The sequence below is a fragment of the Alternaria atra genome (genome assembly GCF_907166805.1).
Source record: "Alternaria atra isolate CS162 genome assembly, contig: 32, whole genome shotgun sequence".
NCBI classification, from domain to species: domain Eukaryota; kingdom Fungi; phylum Ascomycota; class Dothideomycetes; order Pleosporales; family Pleosporaceae; genus Alternaria; species Alternaria atra.
This window is the reverse complement of record NW_025091331.1, coordinates 557,843-577,006: the sequence shown is the minus strand read 5'-3', so window position 1 is coordinate 577,006 and position 19,164 is coordinate 557,843. Positions and strand designations below refer to the sequence as shown.

At 51.9% G+C, this 19,164-nt stretch overlaps 6 protein-coding genes across 6 annotated transcripts; all 6 read right to left on the bottom strand.

Annotated features, from left to right (window-relative positions):
* Positions 1–5,656: 5,656 nt before the first annotated feature.
* Positions 5,657–7,153, bottom strand: ALTATR162_LOCUS9935 (uncharacterized protein; the record flags this gene model as incomplete). The annotated part of the gene is made up of 4 exons (XM_043317571.1): positions 5,657–5,966; positions 6,013–6,401; positions 6,451–6,924; positions 6,983–7,153. The coding sequence occupies 4 exons, from the start codon at positions 7,151–7,153 to the stop codon at positions 5,657–5,659; spliced, it is 1,344 nt and encodes a 447-aa protein (XP_043173506.1).
* A 712-nt stretch (positions 7,154–7,865) lies between these two features.
* On the bottom strand, positions 7,866–8,344 carry ALTATR162_LOCUS9934 (uncharacterized protein; the record flags this gene model as incomplete). Its single annotated transcript, XM_043317570.1, has 2 exons — positions 7,866–7,950; positions 8,004–8,344. The coding sequence occupies 2 exons, from the start codon at positions 8,342–8,344 to the stop codon at positions 7,866–7,868; spliced, it is 426 nt and encodes a 141-aa protein (XP_043173505.1).
* A 1,020-nt stretch (positions 8,345–9,364) lies between these two features.
* On the bottom strand, positions 9,365–11,151 carry ALTATR162_LOCUS9933 (uncharacterized protein; the record flags this gene model as incomplete). Its single annotated transcript, XM_043317569.1, has 4 exons — positions 9,365–10,126; positions 10,163–10,358; positions 10,408–10,623; positions 10,673–11,151. 4 exons carry the CDS (start codon positions 11,149–11,151, stop codon positions 9,365–9,367), a joined length of 1,653 nt encoding a protein of 550 aa, XP_043173504.1.
* A 622-nt stretch (positions 11,152–11,773) lies between these two features.
* Positions 11,774–12,739, bottom strand: ALTATR162_LOCUS9932 (uncharacterized protein; the record flags this gene model as incomplete). Its single annotated transcript, XM_043317568.1, has 2 exons — positions 11,774–11,777; positions 11,823–12,739. 2 exons carry the CDS (start codon positions 12,737–12,739, stop codon positions 11,774–11,776), a joined length of 921 nt encoding a protein of 306 aa, XP_043173503.1.
* A 1,417-nt stretch (positions 12,740–14,156) lies between these two features.
* ALTATR162_LOCUS9931 (uncharacterized protein) lies at positions 14,157–16,457 on the bottom strand (the record flags this gene model as incomplete). The annotated part of the gene is made up of 1 exon (XM_043317567.1): positions 14,157–16,457. The coding sequence occupies one exon, from the start codon at positions 16,455–16,457 to the stop codon at positions 14,157–14,159; it is 2,301 nt and encodes a 766-aa protein (XP_043173502.1).
* A 524-nt stretch (positions 16,458–16,981) lies between these two features.
* Positions 16,982–18,633, bottom strand: ALTATR162_LOCUS9930 (uncharacterized protein; the record flags this gene model as incomplete). Its single annotated transcript, XM_043317566.1, has 3 exons — positions 16,982–17,390; positions 17,443–18,029; positions 18,088–18,633. 3 exons carry the CDS (start codon positions 18,631–18,633, stop codon positions 16,982–16,984), a joined length of 1,542 nt encoding a protein of 513 aa, XP_043173501.1.
* Positions 18,634–19,164: the final 531 nt, after the last annotated feature.

The window sequence follows — 19,164 nt, the reverse complement described above, 5'->3', positions numbered from 1 at the left end:
CACCCTCCTTCTTGAGTAGTGCGGACATCTCATAGGCCTAGGCAAGGCGCTTGATCGTCTTCGGCTTACAAGATTCGGGCTCTCTCGAAGCAGTCAACGTGATGCGGCTCATCGGTTTAGGGATCCGTTGGCTCGTGCAAGGACACCCAACTTTCTGGTCAGAGATCATCCACATGATGAACAAGGTCGTTTCGAACCCGACCCAGTAGACCTGCTCTCGGGGCAGAGAGTCCCAAAACCCCTCAGATCCGCTCGTAGCCAATCGTTCTCTTCTTGAGCATTGCGACCCGATGCCGAGTGTTGACTTCCGCTCGTAGTAGCCCGTTCTCTGCTTGGACGCTACGACAATACTCAACATCAGGTCGCAGACGGTTAGCTCTCTTGAGGTCCCTCGGCCTCGGTGGTCGCGGCGACAGAGATTCGCACTCTAAAGCGTTTTGAAAGAATAATTCTGCGCAAAGTATCCAGCGTCGTTGGTGGATAGAGCCCGACCTCGCCCTATCCAGTCGCCCCCACCAAGTAATCTGGGGCGTCCTGAATACTTCAAAAGAAGTACGCGAACTGGAAGCGGTCAATACGATCCATGACAGATAAAGACGATACAACTTACGGGTTTTCGATTAGATCAACGTGCTCGATGCCATCGTCAAGTGCCGTGGCGATGCCGATACTGCTTCCGACGTGCTGGCTTGGGGTAATAGCTGCGGTACATCTGCTGAGGCGCCATCTGTTGGCTATGGGCCCAAGATTACTGCATGTTATACGAGGGCTGAGCACGGTATGCAGGGGTGGCTTCCGTCGCGGCTCCCTCGGGCGGTTGCCAGCCGCATCTAGGTTGCGCTGATAGTGGTTGCTCCTGGTGCAGACTCTAATAGACAGAGTATAAAGTAAGAGTATCGACCTGGACGACACTCCGGACCGCGTCGCAGATATGAGGGTGATCTCCAGTAAATCAAACCCAGGAGAAGTCTGCTTAGTCACTCGTACAACTGCTTCTTGGTCGGATCGAAAGCCGCATGGTGAGGGCAGCTACGAGGACAGACTCACGATGCAGCTATTGTTGGGTGAGCAACGGAGTCCAGTTTTGGAGACGATAGGCTTACCTCTTCGCACGACTTTGTATCGAGCAGGACCTGGTTGGGTGCTTGTGAAGCCCGCAGTCTTGTACGAGCCATTGCTCTCTTTTCTTCTGTGACGACTCGCCATCGCACGCGCTCTTGGTATAGAGTGGCGGGATGGCGAGTCATCGATAGGAGGGCTGCTCGTGATGTGAAGATTCAGCTAAAGCATTTTTTTATTAGATGGAGAACGACAACCTTGCTGCGAGCTTCGCGAAGCAGTTGTTGTAGCATTCGACGCACAAGTTTATCTGAACCCAAACGGAAGGGACTCTAGGTGGTGTGCCTGCCACCTCTGGTATTCTGTGCGGAGATCGAAGGTACGGAGGTAGAACAACGGTCTTGACGCAGGCTTCGCGAGGTAGCTGGGCACGGAGGTCCCGCGACAAGGCCGTGTCACAAATGCGAACTCGAAGTTCATGGGGTAGAGGCGATGTGTTCGGTGTAGAAGTTTGTAAAGCGGTCAACTGCGCCCCCACCCCAAGACTGTCGAGAAGCTCGAGTGCTGGTGCTGAGTTAGTCGGCGAAAGAGTTCAAGGAGATTCGAGAAGAGGCATACACCCTGCTTCTGCCAATCACAACGACATCTTGCACATGAACGGCCGCATCGAGGCCGCCCATGTTAGCGGAGTCATGGGACCAAAAGACCTTATTGAGGGCAGCCATCGAGGCACGGCCGTCCATGCGACTTGTCGGCGTGGGTCACTGGTGTGACTGTCCAGCGAGTTAGCAAGTACTATGCTATCATGAGAGCGGTGTGTAGCAAACGTACTCCACGCCCATTTGTTGGAAGATGCGTTTACCGCCGAGGGCAAAAGGAAATCCTTGTCTTGTGCGCGAGCAAGCCGGACATGTTTACGTAGCCGACCGAACGTCCGGCTTGCAGGAGGATGTCCTTGCCCCCAGCGGCAACAGACACGCTGTCATAGCGGATGGAGACACTACGAGCAACATACGACATAGCCAGATTTGAGGTCTATCCGCAGGTATATGCAGTCGTATGTGTTATACTAAACGTGGTCAGCGTGACACATGTTGAACGAAGGTAAAGACACTTACGCGCCTCACCCGCTACGACAACTCATCCTGGTCCAGCTCCCCTTCTTGGCGTAGTCGGTATTTGGATCGAAGCTGCCATGGATCTTGGGGTTATGACCGCCCGACTTGCGCTTCGAAGGGGAGCTGGTACCAGGTACCCCAGTGTTGGTGTCGACCATGGAAGATGAGGTGGTTGAGGTCGACACCAACATACTGGGGACGGTAAGATTGGGACCTGCATAGTATGTTAGTATGCAAGAGATACATCGAATCTTTACGAAGGGGGAGTGTAAGAGTCCCTGAGCGGGTGCGAGAAATTCCCAAAGGCAGAGTCGCCGATCATGTCTTCCAGTCACTCGGCGCAGGATGGATACCATCGCTTAGCCCATTGTGCAAAGCACAAATAGAGTGCGGCGCTCAGGAACGTTATGAGTGTGAGTGTGCGACTTACTAAACCATGTGTCCATCGTTGATGGGCACTGCGGGCGGACCCGAATGAAGACGAGCATTAGCTCGAAGATCATGCGGAGGACCTGGCACTTTGGTCCTCCGCATGATCGGCAAAGCTTTGCATTCGCCCACCGTTGCTGACAAGGTTGTTAGAGAGAGTGCGTAAAGGAACTTGAGTTTAGTATAGAGTCGACTTACGCGTAGGACTTTCTGTCCCTGACGTTCCGTCTGCGAGACCCTGCTAGAAGTAGCCCTGAATGCCCAGTACTGCCGCTGCAAAGTCTTTGGTGGTGGGGTGTATAAGAGATGGAGCTGGAGGTCGGTGGGCGAGCTTATATGGCACCTCTAGCCAGGCCGCCAGCCTCGCCGCTAAGGCTCGCTGCCTCACTCTCACCACCACTTGATATCAACGGCGCTGCGGAATGCCCATGAGGTCGTATCAACAGCAGGAAACTTGGAGATGGTTGGTAGGGGCTTTGCGGAGCTGGCCCTACTGCTCCACAAGTTCTGGGGATAATGAGTGTTAAGGTATGAACAGGGCTAGGTAGAGACTCATGCACTGGATCCTGAACGTTTACATGAAGCTAGGAGTGAGGCAGAGAAGCAGGTGCATCCGTGCGGCGTGGCTGGGGCTTACTTGAGAAGTGTAAATGTTCAAGTGCAACACCGCCAAGTTGAGATAGAAACACCAAAGAAGTTGGCGGAGGATATCATGGATTCTGGGCTGCTTTTGGCACCACCCCGAGACTTTTTCGTCTGTTGGTGGCGGAGATACAGCGTGGAGGGGGTGAATTGCCCGAGACCCAACAGCAAAAGCCAACTGAAGGAGTGGAGGAGCATCAAGGTCCGCCCTGGGAGCTTCACAGGGGTGGTATAAACAGTTATATGCATCACGACAGCGGGCTTGTGTCAAGGTAGAGAGAGCACAGCAACGAAGCCCTGATCTCTACCTCTCTCCTCCAACTCTTCTGGGCAGAATTGATAATGTGACTGTAAAACCGCAGTTCGGACCGGGTGAAACCCCAGAGACTCCGGCGAAAATCACTGCTTGAAGGCTTGAGAAACATCGAGTTGACCGCGGAAGAGGCAGGTAGTATACCGCTAAGGCCCCCGCGACGGCCTGCCACGTCACGATCACGAACAACTACCGAATGGCGAACGCCCCTGGGTTTAACCGAACAAAGATCTACGGCCTCGTATCTCCGTTGAGCAGATCGATAATGCCGCTGTAGAGCTACTGTCTCGAGAGCACGAACGAGCTACGACGATTCAGCGCAAACTCAGCTTTTCGCATACCAAAACCACCGTAGAGCTACGAACTAGAGCCGATCCTGGGCGTAGGAAGAGTACATGTCAGTACAGTAGTGTTGTACTGTAGGACGGACTGTTAGTCGTTGACCATGCAGTACTTTGTACAGACATGCATGGAGGCGCCGTACGGCTATAAGTATACCAGAAGAATCACATCAGGATACGCCAGGGTCATACACTATGGGATCAGGAGACGAAGTGCAAGTCAATTTGCAAGGCCGACTGTACACTCCAGCGGATTCAGTAGCAACGAGTCAAGAGGTCTGTGGAGATGCACGGAAGCACGAACAGGATCAGCGAATACAAGGACAATTTCGAGGATACTGCAAAGGCTATACACGGCCCAGTCGATATCGAGTACCGAGTTTGCAGACAGGTTAGAGAGACAGACTGTTGAATGTTCTTTGTGATCGCCATTTTCGCACTCCCGAGCCTCGCCGCAATCACCACCCATTTTCTTTGCGCAAATGGCCAACGCCTGGATATTTTCGTCTGCCACCTACACTCCCGCAAAAAGATCTTTTCAGGATTAGAACTTTCCTTTTCCAGTCGTCGAGCGTAACGAGTCCTTCCATTAGTTGATCGCCAGTGCTCCCTCGCCGGTTTTCTCTTTCGACCGCCTTTTCGCCCTTGCGCACACGTCCACAATCAATACCATATCACAGGCTCCAGTCGTTCACCGAAACGGCTACGATGCACGAGCCGGGCGACAATAGCAGCGGCGACAGCAGTCACGGCAGTCACAGACAAAAATACGAGCGTCAATGGGTCTATGGGGGCAACAAGCGGGGAGGGAGGGGCCGAACGTTTCAGCCAGTGTACATTGTATCATTCTATGCAGTTACAATCTCAATTCTAGGGTGCGAGAGGCGCAGTGGGACATTTATCGGCATTTGAGAGCCCTCATGCGGCATTTGGAAGGCTTCGGCACGCATATGGATGGCCGAGTAACACGGTGCTCCGAAAGACAGGCCTTGAGGAAAATATTGCGACAAAGAACACAAAAAGAGGCCATCAGAAGGACGACGACCAAGAAAGATTTAGCTGCGGCGGCTCCGGGGGTGATTTTACGGACGGCCATAGTGCACGACAGCAGCAGCAGCAGCAGAGGGACGACAACTAGAGTCTCTAGGAATAAGAGGTGGACGGCGCCCTTGCCAAAACCATACGTGGAGATACCGGAGGCGGTCGAGATGATGAGCCTGGCTGAGGCATCCATCGTGTTCTGGGAGGCGTCCTGATCGCTGTCACTGGATATATTGTCTAACACAGGTTCGCCAGAGATTGATCTGAGTTTTCGAGGGGCACGACAACATGTAGATATTGGGATAGAGCAGAGATGTATATTGTTCTACCACAGCTGGAGGTATTGTCTGTATACACCGGGCCCGTTCTGGGGTATAATTGGATAGTCGAGTTAGCGATCGTGTCTAGGTGTGGCAGGATACAGTCCATACAATCAATGTCACTTCGTCGAACAAATGAACAATTTATTCTATCCTTGAAAAATTATCTATAGCGGTGATAATAGATTTAGGAAGAGAGTCCATCTGAGGGGTGCGACCAATCACATCCTGTGGCAGATCATCGCGTTAGACGCAGTCAGGTGTGAAGATATTCGAGATGCTGCATGACTATCGACCAAATCAGTTGCCTGCAGGATTTTGGTTCCAGCGTGTCATTGCTTGACCACTGATCTCCGAATCCTGCGAAAGCTGCATAAGAGGACAACACCGCTACTATTCGTCGTCAACATCAATGATTCTGGCCCAAACATCTTCATCAAAGATATCTTCACCGAGCTGTTCGAAATCCATCACGTCTTCTTCAGCTGCCATACCCTTGTTGGCATAACTCGGCGCCTCTGCTTTGAAGCCATTCTCTCCACCATCCTCCAGCTCTTCTTCATCCCTCTCATCCAAATCTACTTCACTCTGTCTCTTGCCAGCAGCGACACCGATCTTCTGGTCCTCCTCCTGCTCCTCCTCCTCCTCCTGCTCCACAAGCACCCCCTCATCTCTCAATGCCTTCCCCTGGCCCAATCCTCCACTTCATGTCTCCCCAACCCAACGGCTGCCCATCATGCCCAATCGACCACTCATCCAGCCTAACTTCCACTTCTTCACCATCAACAACATACGCCCACAATACTCTCGCAGATGTAGCCTCCTTCCCTTTGCCCATACTACTCTTCTTCATGACTTCTATTGTAGAGCCAAAGTGACGGTACATCCACTCTCCGTTTGAGGGCTGATCGGAAGGTGGGGGGAGTGAGGCGCGGATATTACCTAGGCGCGCGATCTCGTTGTCCCAGAAGCGGATGGTGACTTCGTTGTCTTGGAGGGCGGTTAAAGCGGGATGTGGGAAGGGTTTTGGGAGGCCGGTTAGCCACGACGGACGGTCCGCTGGATCTACCTCATATCTCAGGGTGGCGATGGCGCGGGAGATTGGAGATGAGATTAAAGATGAGAAAGAGTTTTGAGTCTGCTTGATGTCAGTGTCAAAGTTCTTGCTAATTGACCTTGGCAATTACCATTTCCCCAGAAGCCTCAGCGACCTCAATCTCGTCGTCGCCAAGCTCACGAGTGGGAGTCTTCTGACGCTCCGTACCCTCATCTTGCGGAGTACTATTTGGGTTGAGCGCAGAGATATCAGTAGCGACGCTATCAAGGTCGCTGTCAGACTCCGAATCGGACTTGTCGCCCTCGTCCAAAAATATCCTGTTGAGCATACGTTGAGTGAAGACAGTGTCTCTATTCGCAGCGATGGTCTCCTGAATCCTTCGCTTCTGGTCCTTCTGCCACTGCTGTTTCTTCATCTCGGTCGCTGTGGTCTCCGCCAGCTCTGCTTGCTCTAACTTGGCTTCCCTGGCGCAGACTGTCTTCGCCCAGTCAAGCTCAGCCCATGTGACTGACTGGCCGTTTTGACGTCTGTAGATGATACTGCGAGCCTTTTCCAAGTCACGCTGACGCTTTGGCTTCTGCGCTTCGGCGACGATCTGTGTAGCCTGTGGGCGAGTAATGTTAGTGACTGATTCTGGGCATGCCGGGGGGACGAAGACTTACGAAGCCATCTGGTACACATGTCCCTTCTGACATCGAATGACTCACCAAAGATCGACGGTGTTCAGTCGAATAATTCTTGCGGACGTACTCCAGCTGGAAGAGGATGATGTCGCGGTTGGCCTCAGCGGGGGAGGCGGGTGACTTGTGGGCGAGGCGCTTCTCGCGAGCCATCTTAGCTAGTTGAGTTTATCAAGAGGAGATGGAATGATAGAGTTGGGTTCTTGTTGGCGGGCTCGGAGTATTGGTGGGATGTGGGCGAAGAGAGTCTTTGTGCGTTTGTCGTGAAAGTCTTTCATTCTCAGGGCCACAACGTCTCGTACTGTTGTCGCTCGTCCGGTCTGCCACCTAGGGTTCCACATGATGATCACTGATGAGGAAGGTAGTATATGTACTCTCGCGTCAAGTCGGGGGGTGAAGCTTCTTGATATTCTATTAGGACGTAGCAGAATCGCTACGAGAGGATATAAGAGTGTGTAGTGCTGATATACAGGCATGTACGTTACCTGACATCAGATGAGCGGTACAAAAGCCATTTAGGCAGTATTGGGAGTCTTCGTAGATCAGTTTAGTACTGACAAGACCATCTACTTGCCGATTTCCCTCAGGTGCAAGAGAGCGTAGGAAACTGGAAAGAGCTACGCCACTGTCCAAGCTGACTGAAGCGACTACATATCAAAAGCAAGCAAGACGAGAAGCGAACACTTGGTAGATATTGGATATGCATGGAGATATTAGGGGTATTATACAAGCGCTCATGATAACTTAAGAGATCCAACAACTCCGCGCTTCACATCATTGAACATCGTGACCAAAAAAAAAAACAGACACATCAGCATCGTCATCAAAGCAACGGCTGTACGTGAAAGATGGCGATGAAGTCGACTTAGATATGGTCGTGTCTTCCAAGCAACTTGCCCTTCTTGCCAAGAGCCTTGGCCTCTCCCTGCTTGATCTTCGCTAGCCTTGCCCTGTATGATGATTAGTACTATATCCCAATATCACAAATCACGCATCGACTTACTCCTCAGCGGCCTCCCTCTCCAAGCGATGAACATGCTCTCTCGCCTCCCTTACAGCGTTCTTTGCAACGAAAAGCGCACGATCAGCATCCCTCTCCGCTGCCTCAGCGTTCATCAAGCTTTGCTTCGCAGTTGCAATGCTAGGATCTCCAGATCCACGGCTGAACATGCCGGATGTCCGCTTAGGGGACGAGGTATGTGTGGTGGTAGTGCGGCTGGTGGAGCTGCTGTGGCGTGTATCCCGGTACGAAGGGGAGGATGAGCGGCGCCTGGAGAACATGGAGTGTTTTTGAGGAGGAGCAGGTGGGGGGCTGGGCTCGCGCTTGGATCCGAAGAGAGGCATGTTGGTAGTTTGGAGTAGTAGTTGTTGTTGTTGTTGTTGTTGTTGTGAGAAGGTGCAAGATAGAGTCCGTACAGAGTCTAGGTGACTAGTGTTTGTAGAAGATGAAAATAATGGAGTCTGGAGTTTAGAGCAGAAGATTCGGAATACAGATGCCGGGCCTTATATGTGAAGTCTCCCTGTCATAGCGCTCCTTCGTCGTGTCGCCCAGGTGTCTTTCAGGGTCGCGAAAGCAAGGTTCGGAAACCCGCATCGAGTGACGTCAATGCCCCGAAGCAGGGGGTGATCAGCGCCTCCAACATCACAGATAGCAGCCGCATCGTCATCGCTCGTCTGCGAGATGAACTGACGGCTTGAAGAACAACTATCGTGAAACATCGATCGCGATATTGTGAATTGGAGTTTAGCGTGGTGTTGAAGTTTATGTGGGTCTAAGAGTACGCGTTCTGCGCCGGATGCATTGCCGGAGACCCTGGATGTACCGGACTTGAGCAGAGCTAGTGAGCTAAACCAGACTCCAACTTCAAGAAACTTGGTGCCGTTGCAGCCGAAAGAGACGAGAGGAAGCCTTCGTCGAGCTTAATTTTGGGAAGGGTGGCACTGGGTGTGCTCTTGGACATCATCAAGTCGCTGCGTGGAGTTCCTGTGCTCGTGCATGAAACATGATGTTGCGCATTCACTTGTTGGAGAAGCGAGGCTAGTAGAAAAGCAAAGACGCACTGTTAGTCACAACACTCCCACGTAGTATGCGGGCATGTTTATCGTATGGTTTTCAGCGCATTCCATGTCGTTGTAGTAACAACTCTACCGAAGTAGCTGTTCACTCAAACCACAATATAAAGGCTGAGCACCACATTCCGAAAGGGCAGCTACGACAAGGAAGATGAACGCCTAGCGATGATAATGTATTGTAACTAACAAGGTCGGCCTCGAACACCTCTGACGGCACTCGGGGGCCATGCACATGCAATGTGTATACCAAAACGCCACCCAATGCTCGCTACATGTATTATACAACGATGCTCAACTACACTTGGCACCTTCGCTGTTACCCATCATCGTTTTGCTCGTGGTCTTGATGATACTGATCACCATTACCGTACATCCAAACGCCGCAACAGCTCCAGCCAGATAAGTCTTCATGCTTCTCTGACTCAGCTTAATGTAGCAAAGAGGCGGCAGGATGAACGCCAATGCACATGCAGAAGTTGCGCCAAACAACTCAAACACGATACCCAGATCGCAGGTAAGAAGGGAGAGGGTTAGGGCAGAGACGACGAGCGTGGTGGTGAAGATGAGATGCCGATTAGGATGGTACGGCTCGTCGGGGAACCAATAGTTGTTCATCACTTCTCGGCACACGAAGGCTTCGAGTGGAAGCGTTGTAAGCATGTTGAGGCCGAAACAGAGTCGCGCGATGTTGACCATGAGATTATCATTGGGAAAGTTGTTGAGCACATTTCCGAGAGTCTTATCGCCAAATGTCAGGTAGCCTGATAGGGCCATGACAAGACATGCGACTAGGGATATGCTAGTGCTGTAGTGTGTAACGCGTGTAAATCGATCGATAGTGGGCTTTCGTAGGGAACCGTATATAAGGAGGCTGTTGTGGTGGCAGACGAAGGCGAAAGCTATCACACCAATTGCTTCGAAGATACCGGACCGGATAATGAGGGAGCCACGAAGCTGGCCTTTGGACTCGGCGGGTACGCGGAAAGCTTGCGTGACTACAGTCACGATAATGATGGACATGCTGACTAGTGCTAAGCCACTAGCTTTGGCAAGCTACAGATTGTTAGCCCGGCCGTTGTACTAGGTCACAGTACATGCCTTCGATATGTCCCGGTAAAGCGAAAGTGGAAACGATATGCCCAGGATAAGCAAGATCATGATAGCCCTTCTGTTGGTCAGTAGCCAGAGGAACGACATATCCGCCAAAGAAGGGAATAGTGAATCCAAGACCCTTGGTATTGTGTCCCCGACTACGACGCAGAACGCTACCATGCCTCCAAAAGCACTGTATGCTGTCAATATCCTTCATTCCATACGACATAGAGTGAACGTACAAGACCCATTGCGCGAGGGATATCGCTATCAACCCCGATTTCCCAAAACAGTGTTGCACCGTGGCTTGAAACGAATCGGTACCGCTTAGTTTGGAATTTATGACGATAAGCCGTATGGTCCAGTCTACTACGACGGTAAGGCCGATGAGGAGGGCGGTGCCTGTCAGGAGGCCTGCATTGCGAACAGCGTACGGCTGGCCGATGATACCAGCTCCTCTGCTCTGTGTTAGCTTCCTTCCTCATGTCTCTGTATTCAGGTGCATACATTATGCTGTTTGCCATATTCATGAAAGCGCTCCGCATGCCGCTCCGTGGTTGTGCGTTCTCTAGGTGGTCTTCCGGATTGAACGATTGTTCTGCGACGGTAACACTCGGCGCCTCGATTCCGGTGAGCAGAGGAAGCCGCTGGACTCTCTCCCGCCCTTCATCGCCATCCATATAGTCGTCTCCGTCCATCTCCAGCCAGTCGCCGCCATTGGTATCTCCGTTCATGCTCCTCCTGGGTTCCTCGAAGCGCACCCGATTTGGCGTTCTCGGTGCGCCATCGGGCCGAGGTTGTGCAAAGGAGGATTGTCGCTTGATGTTGCCATTTGGTCGTGACCCTGGTGGTGCTGGGGACGCGGATGTGGTTCGCGATGATGCAGGAGATGGAGACAGGTGTCGCGGACTCGCTTTGCGCTCGTGTTCGGCTTCTGAGTCGCTGTCTGAAGGATGCTCATGCAGGAGCTTCTGGCTTTCGCTCATCGTGGCATTGTCGAAGTAAAGGGAGGTTTGCAACTCGAGTGATAGTTAAGGTGTCATTCCTGACTTCTGATATCGGACATTGGACCCCTGTTTCAGCACTAGACTGTATCCGGGTTAGCTCCCTTCGTCGCTTCCGGCTGAGAATTGTGGGGTGAAGATGGTCCAGCGACACGGTGTCATGCACTTAGGCATGCGGAATCTTCCATTAAAGCTATGCACATGTTGTATCGCTCCCTCACCCCGTTTCCGTTTGAGATCGCCCAGGTTTAGCCCTCCAACTGCATCCGATACATCTTTTATCAGGGTGGCCATTGAAGCACTCAAGATACATGGGTGACTGTCACGGCTTTTATATCCTGAGTACCAACGCAGAGATCTCATGGCTCGCACTTGTTCGCAAATTGTGATGAAGCTCAGTCCAGGAAATGGAATATCAGGCCGTGGCTAATAGAAACCCAGACGACTCAACTCTCTCATCAGACCCCCGAGAAGGAAAGAGCCGCATTGAAGGGACATCTGAGATTCGCGTGGGCAAACATAATCGGTCCGACGATATATCTCAAGACGTTGATGAAGGCCTTCCATGACAGACTCAATTGCCTGGTACCGCTTAGAGTCGAGTTCACCTACGGAGTGTAAGTATTGTGTATCTTTAAGAACGAAGAACATACGAACCTGATACAATCTCAGGGATAGGTAGACCCAATGTCGGAAAGGAGTCAGTGCTCTGTTGAATGGCTGTGGTTGTGGCCTCCAGGAACTGCTTTTCGATATCGAACACCCATGCCACCCAGACCCATAACACTACGTTCCTGCAGCAGACCGCTGGTATAGGTGTTTTAGCGAGCCTTTCAATCCATACGTCGGTGAACGGATCGAGAGCTTGTCCGAAATTGTAGTAGTCTTTCAGAATAGCGATCTTGGCAAGCATTTCCAGAGTCACTTCTCGCGGAACCTGCTTGTTGCGACCATGAACGATTCGCAAAACGATGAGAAATGCTTCTGGGTCCCAATCGGAAGCCTCTACATGGTAAAGGCCATCGGTACCGTCTCGACGCGATTCGGCAAACCCATCCTTTAACAATGCTCGCTTGAGCATCGGCGACGCAAGCATCAAGTGGCGTGAAGACACATAGTAACGAATGGACACTTCCTCAGGCCCGACAGGCTCTTGGGGCTCGCTTGGTGATGGCGCACGCTCTTCAGACACGACTCCAGTGTGGCTTTCAGAAGAGGACACTTCAACCATGGTCGACTCATCGAAGAGGTGTACACCAGCTTCATAGGCTTGCTCGGTAAGATCAGGCTCTAGAGGGCTAGCGGTATCTGGAGCTTCATCAGAATCGTTAATGCATTTCTGCGCTGCCCTTCTGGCCGCCATCTTTTCCTTCTTGGATCTTGGCCTACTTATTGTGGATACTGGCATCTCAAAGAAATCCTGCTGGGCTGATATATCCTGTGCTGTATCAGGTGGAACGCTAGATTCACCCTCCTGTTCCAGCTCCCAAGGCGCGAAAGTCGAACATGGATTACTCAAAGTTATGACTGTGTCTCGGTCGGGATCGATGATGTATTCGATGGGTGCCATGACCGAAGATATACAGGGAGGGAAATTGTAGTCACAGATTTGATAATATTAATAGTACGTAGGCAGCTTTGGAGCGGGGAATCAGAACGTTACTCCTCCAACGCACGAGTGCGTTGAGGTGTATAGCTCACCTCCACGCAATGTTGCACATCCATTATTTTCACTTGAGCGGGGTATCCAATGACATCTGCCTGGTCAGTTATCAGTGCGGAGTCGTGCAGCAATCTATTCGTTGTCAGCGCCAAAACAATGGCAAGCACGCATTATTGGAGGCTCGCGTCACACGACGCCGCTGAGCTGCATCGCCAACACTCATGGCCTCCATAGTGTATACGATTGTCCTAATGCGATGAGACGAATGGTATTCAGAGATGAGGTGTCTCAATAATGTGAGCGTATTGCCGCGATGGAAAGCATGATGTACAGGTGGTGTTTCTGGAAACGGTGCGTGAAGGGGTGCGAAGTTGGCGGCTAACGTTGGACAGGGTCGAGGAGCCGTCATTGGCGGAGGCCATCTCTCCGTGAGCAGTTGCATCTCTCTCATCCCCTTAGGTGTCACATCCTAGATTCATCCCAGCTCCGTCAGATATGGAAGATGGCTACAATCGCGACGCCATGCAGACATCATGCGATACAAGATCTGCTGTGGCTTCCCATAGCCACTACGACGTTGGCGAGTCGACCCACTATACGTGCGCACCATGCCGCAATGGAACGGCGAGCATAGTATACTTGCTATGTTCATCGCTTATTCCCGTCCATCAAGAAGTCGTTCTTCTCCTTCAATTCATCCACTGATGTTTCCCATGCCGGCAGCTTCCAGTGGATGTCCTTTAGCGTGAGTATGGTGTCGCCGTTTGCATCGATCGTGATAAGCTTGGTGCTCTCCGCCATCGTTGCGAGTAATTAGGCTGAGTTGATTAAGTACTGGTGGCGTGTCACCAGGTACGTAAAAGCTGTTAACTAGAGACAGTAAGAAAGCAAGCTTGTGAGTGTGCGTGTGTGTGTAGGTGAGAGTAAGCACATTTGTCATGGCACAACCTCGTAGAGACGAGATGCGCACTCGTTACGCTTAACATGGAGCGATTTGAGCGATGGAACTGAGAACGCGATACAGGCAATCGTATCGATTCAGAGCAACTGATAGACATGACTTGGGACAACGTTCTCAATGGACTAGCCTTCTAAAAGAATCGTTTAGCCTACATCTAGCCACATTAACACAAGATTCAAAACCAACGAGCGCACGTAAGACAGGAAAGTAAGCACTGGGAATCATTGCTGGCGATGCATCGACTATCAATTGCAGCTACTGGAGTTACCCCACCTGGAGGTCTGTGGAAGATAAGATATATACATGAATTGAGCAAGAAGAATGTGAACGATATTGCGACATTTCATAATTCACGTCTGTTCTCTAACGCACTAGAGCGGTAGGCGTAGGTCTCACCCTAGTTTCCAAAGTGCAAGGCGTTTTGCTGGCCTTGGCGCCCACCGCACCTTCATGGCCAAAAGCTGCAGAGGGTCGGGAAGGGTAATGGAAACCACCTGTAGGTCGGGGATAACCGTGAGCAGGCCACATGCCGGAAGGCCTTGGACGACCCCAGCCGAAGCTGCCGTTTGGACGACTACCGTGGAACCAGTCTGGGCGACCAGTGCCAGTGGGGTATGGGATACCAGAGGGGCGCATACCGCTTCCACTGGGGTAGGTGGCTGAGCCTGTACCAACAAGGTAAGGAGGAAGATCCTCTGAAAGCGTGGCGTCAAGGGGTACGCGAGTGCTCTGGGGCTTGTCTTCAGTGCGCGTTGTTGAGGCTGCGGATTGAGATGGTTCGACGATGGGAGTAGCTGCTGGGTATTCAGGGGAGCTGGTGGGCTCAGCAACCGCCGAGCTAGGCGTGCTGGAGTACACTGGCTCAATGGACAGAAGGGGTGTCTTAGCACTCTCGGTGAAAGCAGGTGCAAGAGAGGGGTTGAAAGACTCCGACGCCGGGATGAAGATTGACAAGAAAGGGGCTGGAAGATCATTGTCGGGAAGCAGTCCAGAGGGTATGGCTTCAAGGGCGGATGTAATGACGGAGACGATCGGAGCTATGGGGAGCAGTGACTCGATCGGGTTCGGGGCGAGTGTTGGAGCGTACTCAGCAGGTGTTTCGATAGTTGGGGTTTGTTCAGTAGATTCGGCGACTTCATTGACGGGAGCTGACTCTACGACAGCGGCAGAGGTAGCGACGGGGGCCTTGGAAGTAACGGGAGCTGATGAAGCAGGTGCAGTAGATCCACTGTTACCGCTCAGACCCATGCAGGCGAAGCTGATAGCCTGTACGTTTGCTGGGCTACGTACTTCCGCGTCGAGTGTCCACTTCATGTCGACATAGGGCCAACATACCCGGCCATCAGCCATGGTTACCATATCACCAGCAACATAGACGTCCATAGACTTGACGGGCTCGCCAACCTTCTTGCCGTCCTTGACAAGCTGGAAGTAGGAACCAGTGAAGGCACCCTTGCAGCCCATGGCAATGAACTCACAAGTTGGCTCAGCAATTTCCTCCCAAGTAACGACAGCGTTAGAACCATCAAAGGCGGCCACGTGGGCATTTTGGCAATCCGCAGAGCCAGTGGTGATCCAATTGACCTGAGAGTCACCGTCAGGGCCAAGCTCGGAGGTAGCTTGCTCGCCAACAATGGTCTTCTTGTCTGAGAAGGTAGCGATGGCAACATTGCGGTTGACGGTGCGGTTGAAGGACTTGGTGTAGCCTGCGCCCATCCACTCGTTCTCGGTCAGATCCTTTGCACCGCGCGATACCCATGAGAAGATGTAAGAGTCGCTGTCAATGAAGCGTGCGAGGCCACTGTACGAGCCGGACATGCCGCCCATGGCCTCGTTTCCGGCACCATTCTGGACGTTCTCGTTGGAGATCTTGACACCGCTCTTGTCCATTCCGGTGCCACCGGTGTTAAGCCAGATGGCGCCTTGGTCTTCGGAGCAGATGCTGGGAAAAGGAACGGAATCAGCGGCCTCGAATGCGATACCGGTGTTGTGTGAGCAGCCCCAGCTTGAGCTAGCACCCTGGATTTGCTCGAGCGTGCCGTTCTCGCTAACGTATTGGATAGCGTCACCAAAATGGCCTTGAGCAGAGCCAGAGTAGGCAGTGACGACGAAGTAAGCACCGTACATGCCAGTAGCTTCAGAAAAGGCAAGATCTCCGTTCATGTCCGGGGACGCCAGTGCGCCCATACCACCGACGTTATCAGGGCCGCCCAAAAACGTCTTGAACGTCTGCTTGCCCGCGGTGTAGCGGTACAAGACAGCTACTGGGGTGCTGTCAGGGGGCGCGTTGGTTGTGCCTGACGGCATGGCCTCGTTGGTGAGTAGAGCGAAACCGTCATTGTGTGCAACCAAGCCACCGGCTTCCTTTCCACCAGTGACAGTCACTGCATCACCTACAGCTGCAAAGGTAGAAGGGTCGACTTTTTGGATATGCACGTCCGTCTCGGAAGCGTCTAGGTACGCAAGGTATGCTGATTTGCCATCTGGCGAGACGGCGAAGGGCGTGCGGCGATGATGCGGGAGTCCAGTCCAGTACGCTTCTTTGATCGGATTGAAGGGTGCAGAAAGCTTCAAACTTCCGACATAGGTCTTCAAGTTGTTCTCGGAAAGCTGGGCAAAGGCTGTGGCCGCAAGCAGGGAGAAAAAGAAAGTTGAACGCATCATGATGCGAAGGGGTAAACGGACAAGCGAGTGACGAAATGAATGAACGACCAGCGAACAAGGTCAGGGTCAATAAACGACGGAAAAAGGAACGAAATCGATTCAAAAATCGTGGAAGCGGTAGGGCTCGTCGTCATGTTGGAGTCGCCCTCCTATATACCAAGCGCGCTACGAAACAAGCCATCTCCGCCGGGGCCTGAGGCCTGGACCAAGAATTCGGCAGCAATGGAGGATCATCTCGGAGACATCTTCAGTGCGCCCCAATGTGGGGACAATGGGCCTATACCAAGACCAGCTGAGTGCTGCGAGTGGTGGGATAGCTGAGGCGCGGACCGTAAGATTCGTAGTGTAATTGCGGGCGTTTCGGATTGTTTCGTCCAAGACCGCGCTAGCGGGGAATCATCGCGCCAACACGTGAGATCTAGAACGCCATCTCATCATCGAGCGAACTCATACGGCTCAATCGTTCATCATCTCATTTACAATGCTTTGCGCAGGCCAGCATACGTTGAAGCGCCACCTTAATTTCATGTTGTCCGTCGCTGTATTCCAATCCACATATCCTCCCAAAAACCGACACCACCCTTGACAACAAACTTGCCCTTTCGATCTTTATCCATGTTAATCTTGAACGTCCTCAGAAATTGGAGCGGGGCCTTGTACAACTCCATAAGAGCAATATCTTTACCCAGACAAACTCTTGCACCATAACCAAAGGTCATGTTATACTTGTTGTATTCTTTTGCTTTTTCATCGCTCTCGAGCCAGCGGTCCGGACGGAAGTCGCAGGCATCTGTGCCGTAGATCTTCTCGTCGCGGTGCACGAGCCAGGGGTTACAAGTTATTTCGGTCCCCGGTGGAGCGTAACGATTATGTAGGTGCATACCCGATGGCCCAACGAGACGAGGGAAGATGTTGGGAGCGGAGGGACAGAGACTGTAGGCGTGAGAAAGTCGGAATAATCGCGGAGGAGATGAGAGTGGCTTACCGCATGCTTTCCTTGACGCACGCGACATAGTATGGGCAATGCTCAACTACTTCGTCGTACCGTGGCATGGGACTCAATTTTCCCTCACGAGTGACGCGATCAATCTCCTCCATCAACTTGGTGTATACTTGAGCATCAGAAGTGATGTATGCAATCATCGCTTGAAACGCAGTGCCTGTGGTATCAGCACCGGCAAGCAACACTAGAAGGATTTCAGCCTTGATATAATCCAGCTGTAGCGGCGCACCGTCTTCCGTCTTCGCGTCCAGGAAAGTCTGTAGCAGATCGACTCTCTCAATCTTACCGGCCTCGATATCTTTAAGTCGCTGTGCGATGAGCTTATCACGAAAGCGCATGAGTGTGCCGATGCCAGAATCATCCTCAGGCTTAGCGACAAGATATCTCTCGCCGAGCCATGTCGCTTTTGCCCACTGTGTAAAGGGCCAAAGCCGAGCCATGAGACCGAAGGGAAGCAGGCCATCGTGGAAGCCCTTGATCAGGCCGTCGATATCTGAGCCGGTCTCTATGAAACCAATAGGGGCGCCAAAGCCGATTTCTGATATGATGTCGTATGCCATGTACACTGCCTACACATCAAAGCATTAGTGCCACTCGTTATCGTTACGTAATTAGAGTGAAGCATACCCAAGGCGCAAAGTCAAACTTCTTGCCATTACCGAAGAGTTCCTCCAATTTATCGATCCACTGCTCAATGCGAACATCTACTAGCCCCTCCATTTTCTTCACATTGCTAAAGCTGTAAGGGCCAGCAGCGATCTTGCGAAAATGCGCATGATGCTTATGTTCGCGCATGTTAAACAGACTTTCAGTCTTCCCAAAACTGCCGGTAATGTAGTGGTTTGACTTGTTCGATTGCCGATTGTACACTTCAGGTAACTTGGTGGCGTCGGAAACCAAGAGTAGGGTAGGCGTGATTCGCAGAACCGGGCCATATTTGCGGTGCAAGGCGAGTTCGAGCTCGCATTCATCAGCTTTGATATTGTGGTAAGCTATCCATAGACGCGTTACGCTGGCCCAAAAGGGACCAGGAAAGTGCCGTAACGGGTGGAAAAACCGGTAATAGGTTATCTGGTAGAGTATTGTGACAGCAGTATATGCTACGAGTGCTAGAATGACATTAGGTAGTGTTATGTATGAGAGAAGATGTGAGCTATGGTCTTGTGTAGACATAATGATGAGCGACGAGCATGTGAAAAGACTACGGGGTTTGAGTAGGAGATGCTGCAGCACCAAGTAAATATATTGTCAAGTATCCACTGTTCGGTGGGGATCACCAAGTACCCATGCTGCCGACAGCACTGATACGTCACTCGGAGAATCGCCATCAGGCCATTGTCGACAATCCGTACCTTTCGTTCACCAGTAAATCGTCCAGCAACTATGCTCTCCTCCAGATGCCCTCCGATAGCGTGGCGGGGTAGCGAACGCTAGAATGGACGCTGTCGCGGGGTACTTGCGCAGAGACGGGGACCGTTTTCCGGTCTACCTTACATAGTAGGTTAGAGTCAGTTTTTGCATTTTATATCACGGGAGGATCATGTTCAGATCCTCGGTAGTGTACAGGTGGTACTTTGCTGGTTGTCATTTCCGTCCCCACCCTACGCCAAAGAGAGCGACTTTGTGTCAGCGATGATAACCATATCATAGTAATAACATTTGCCGCTGATAGTTTTCTGTTGGACAGATTGAACTTGAGAGTCT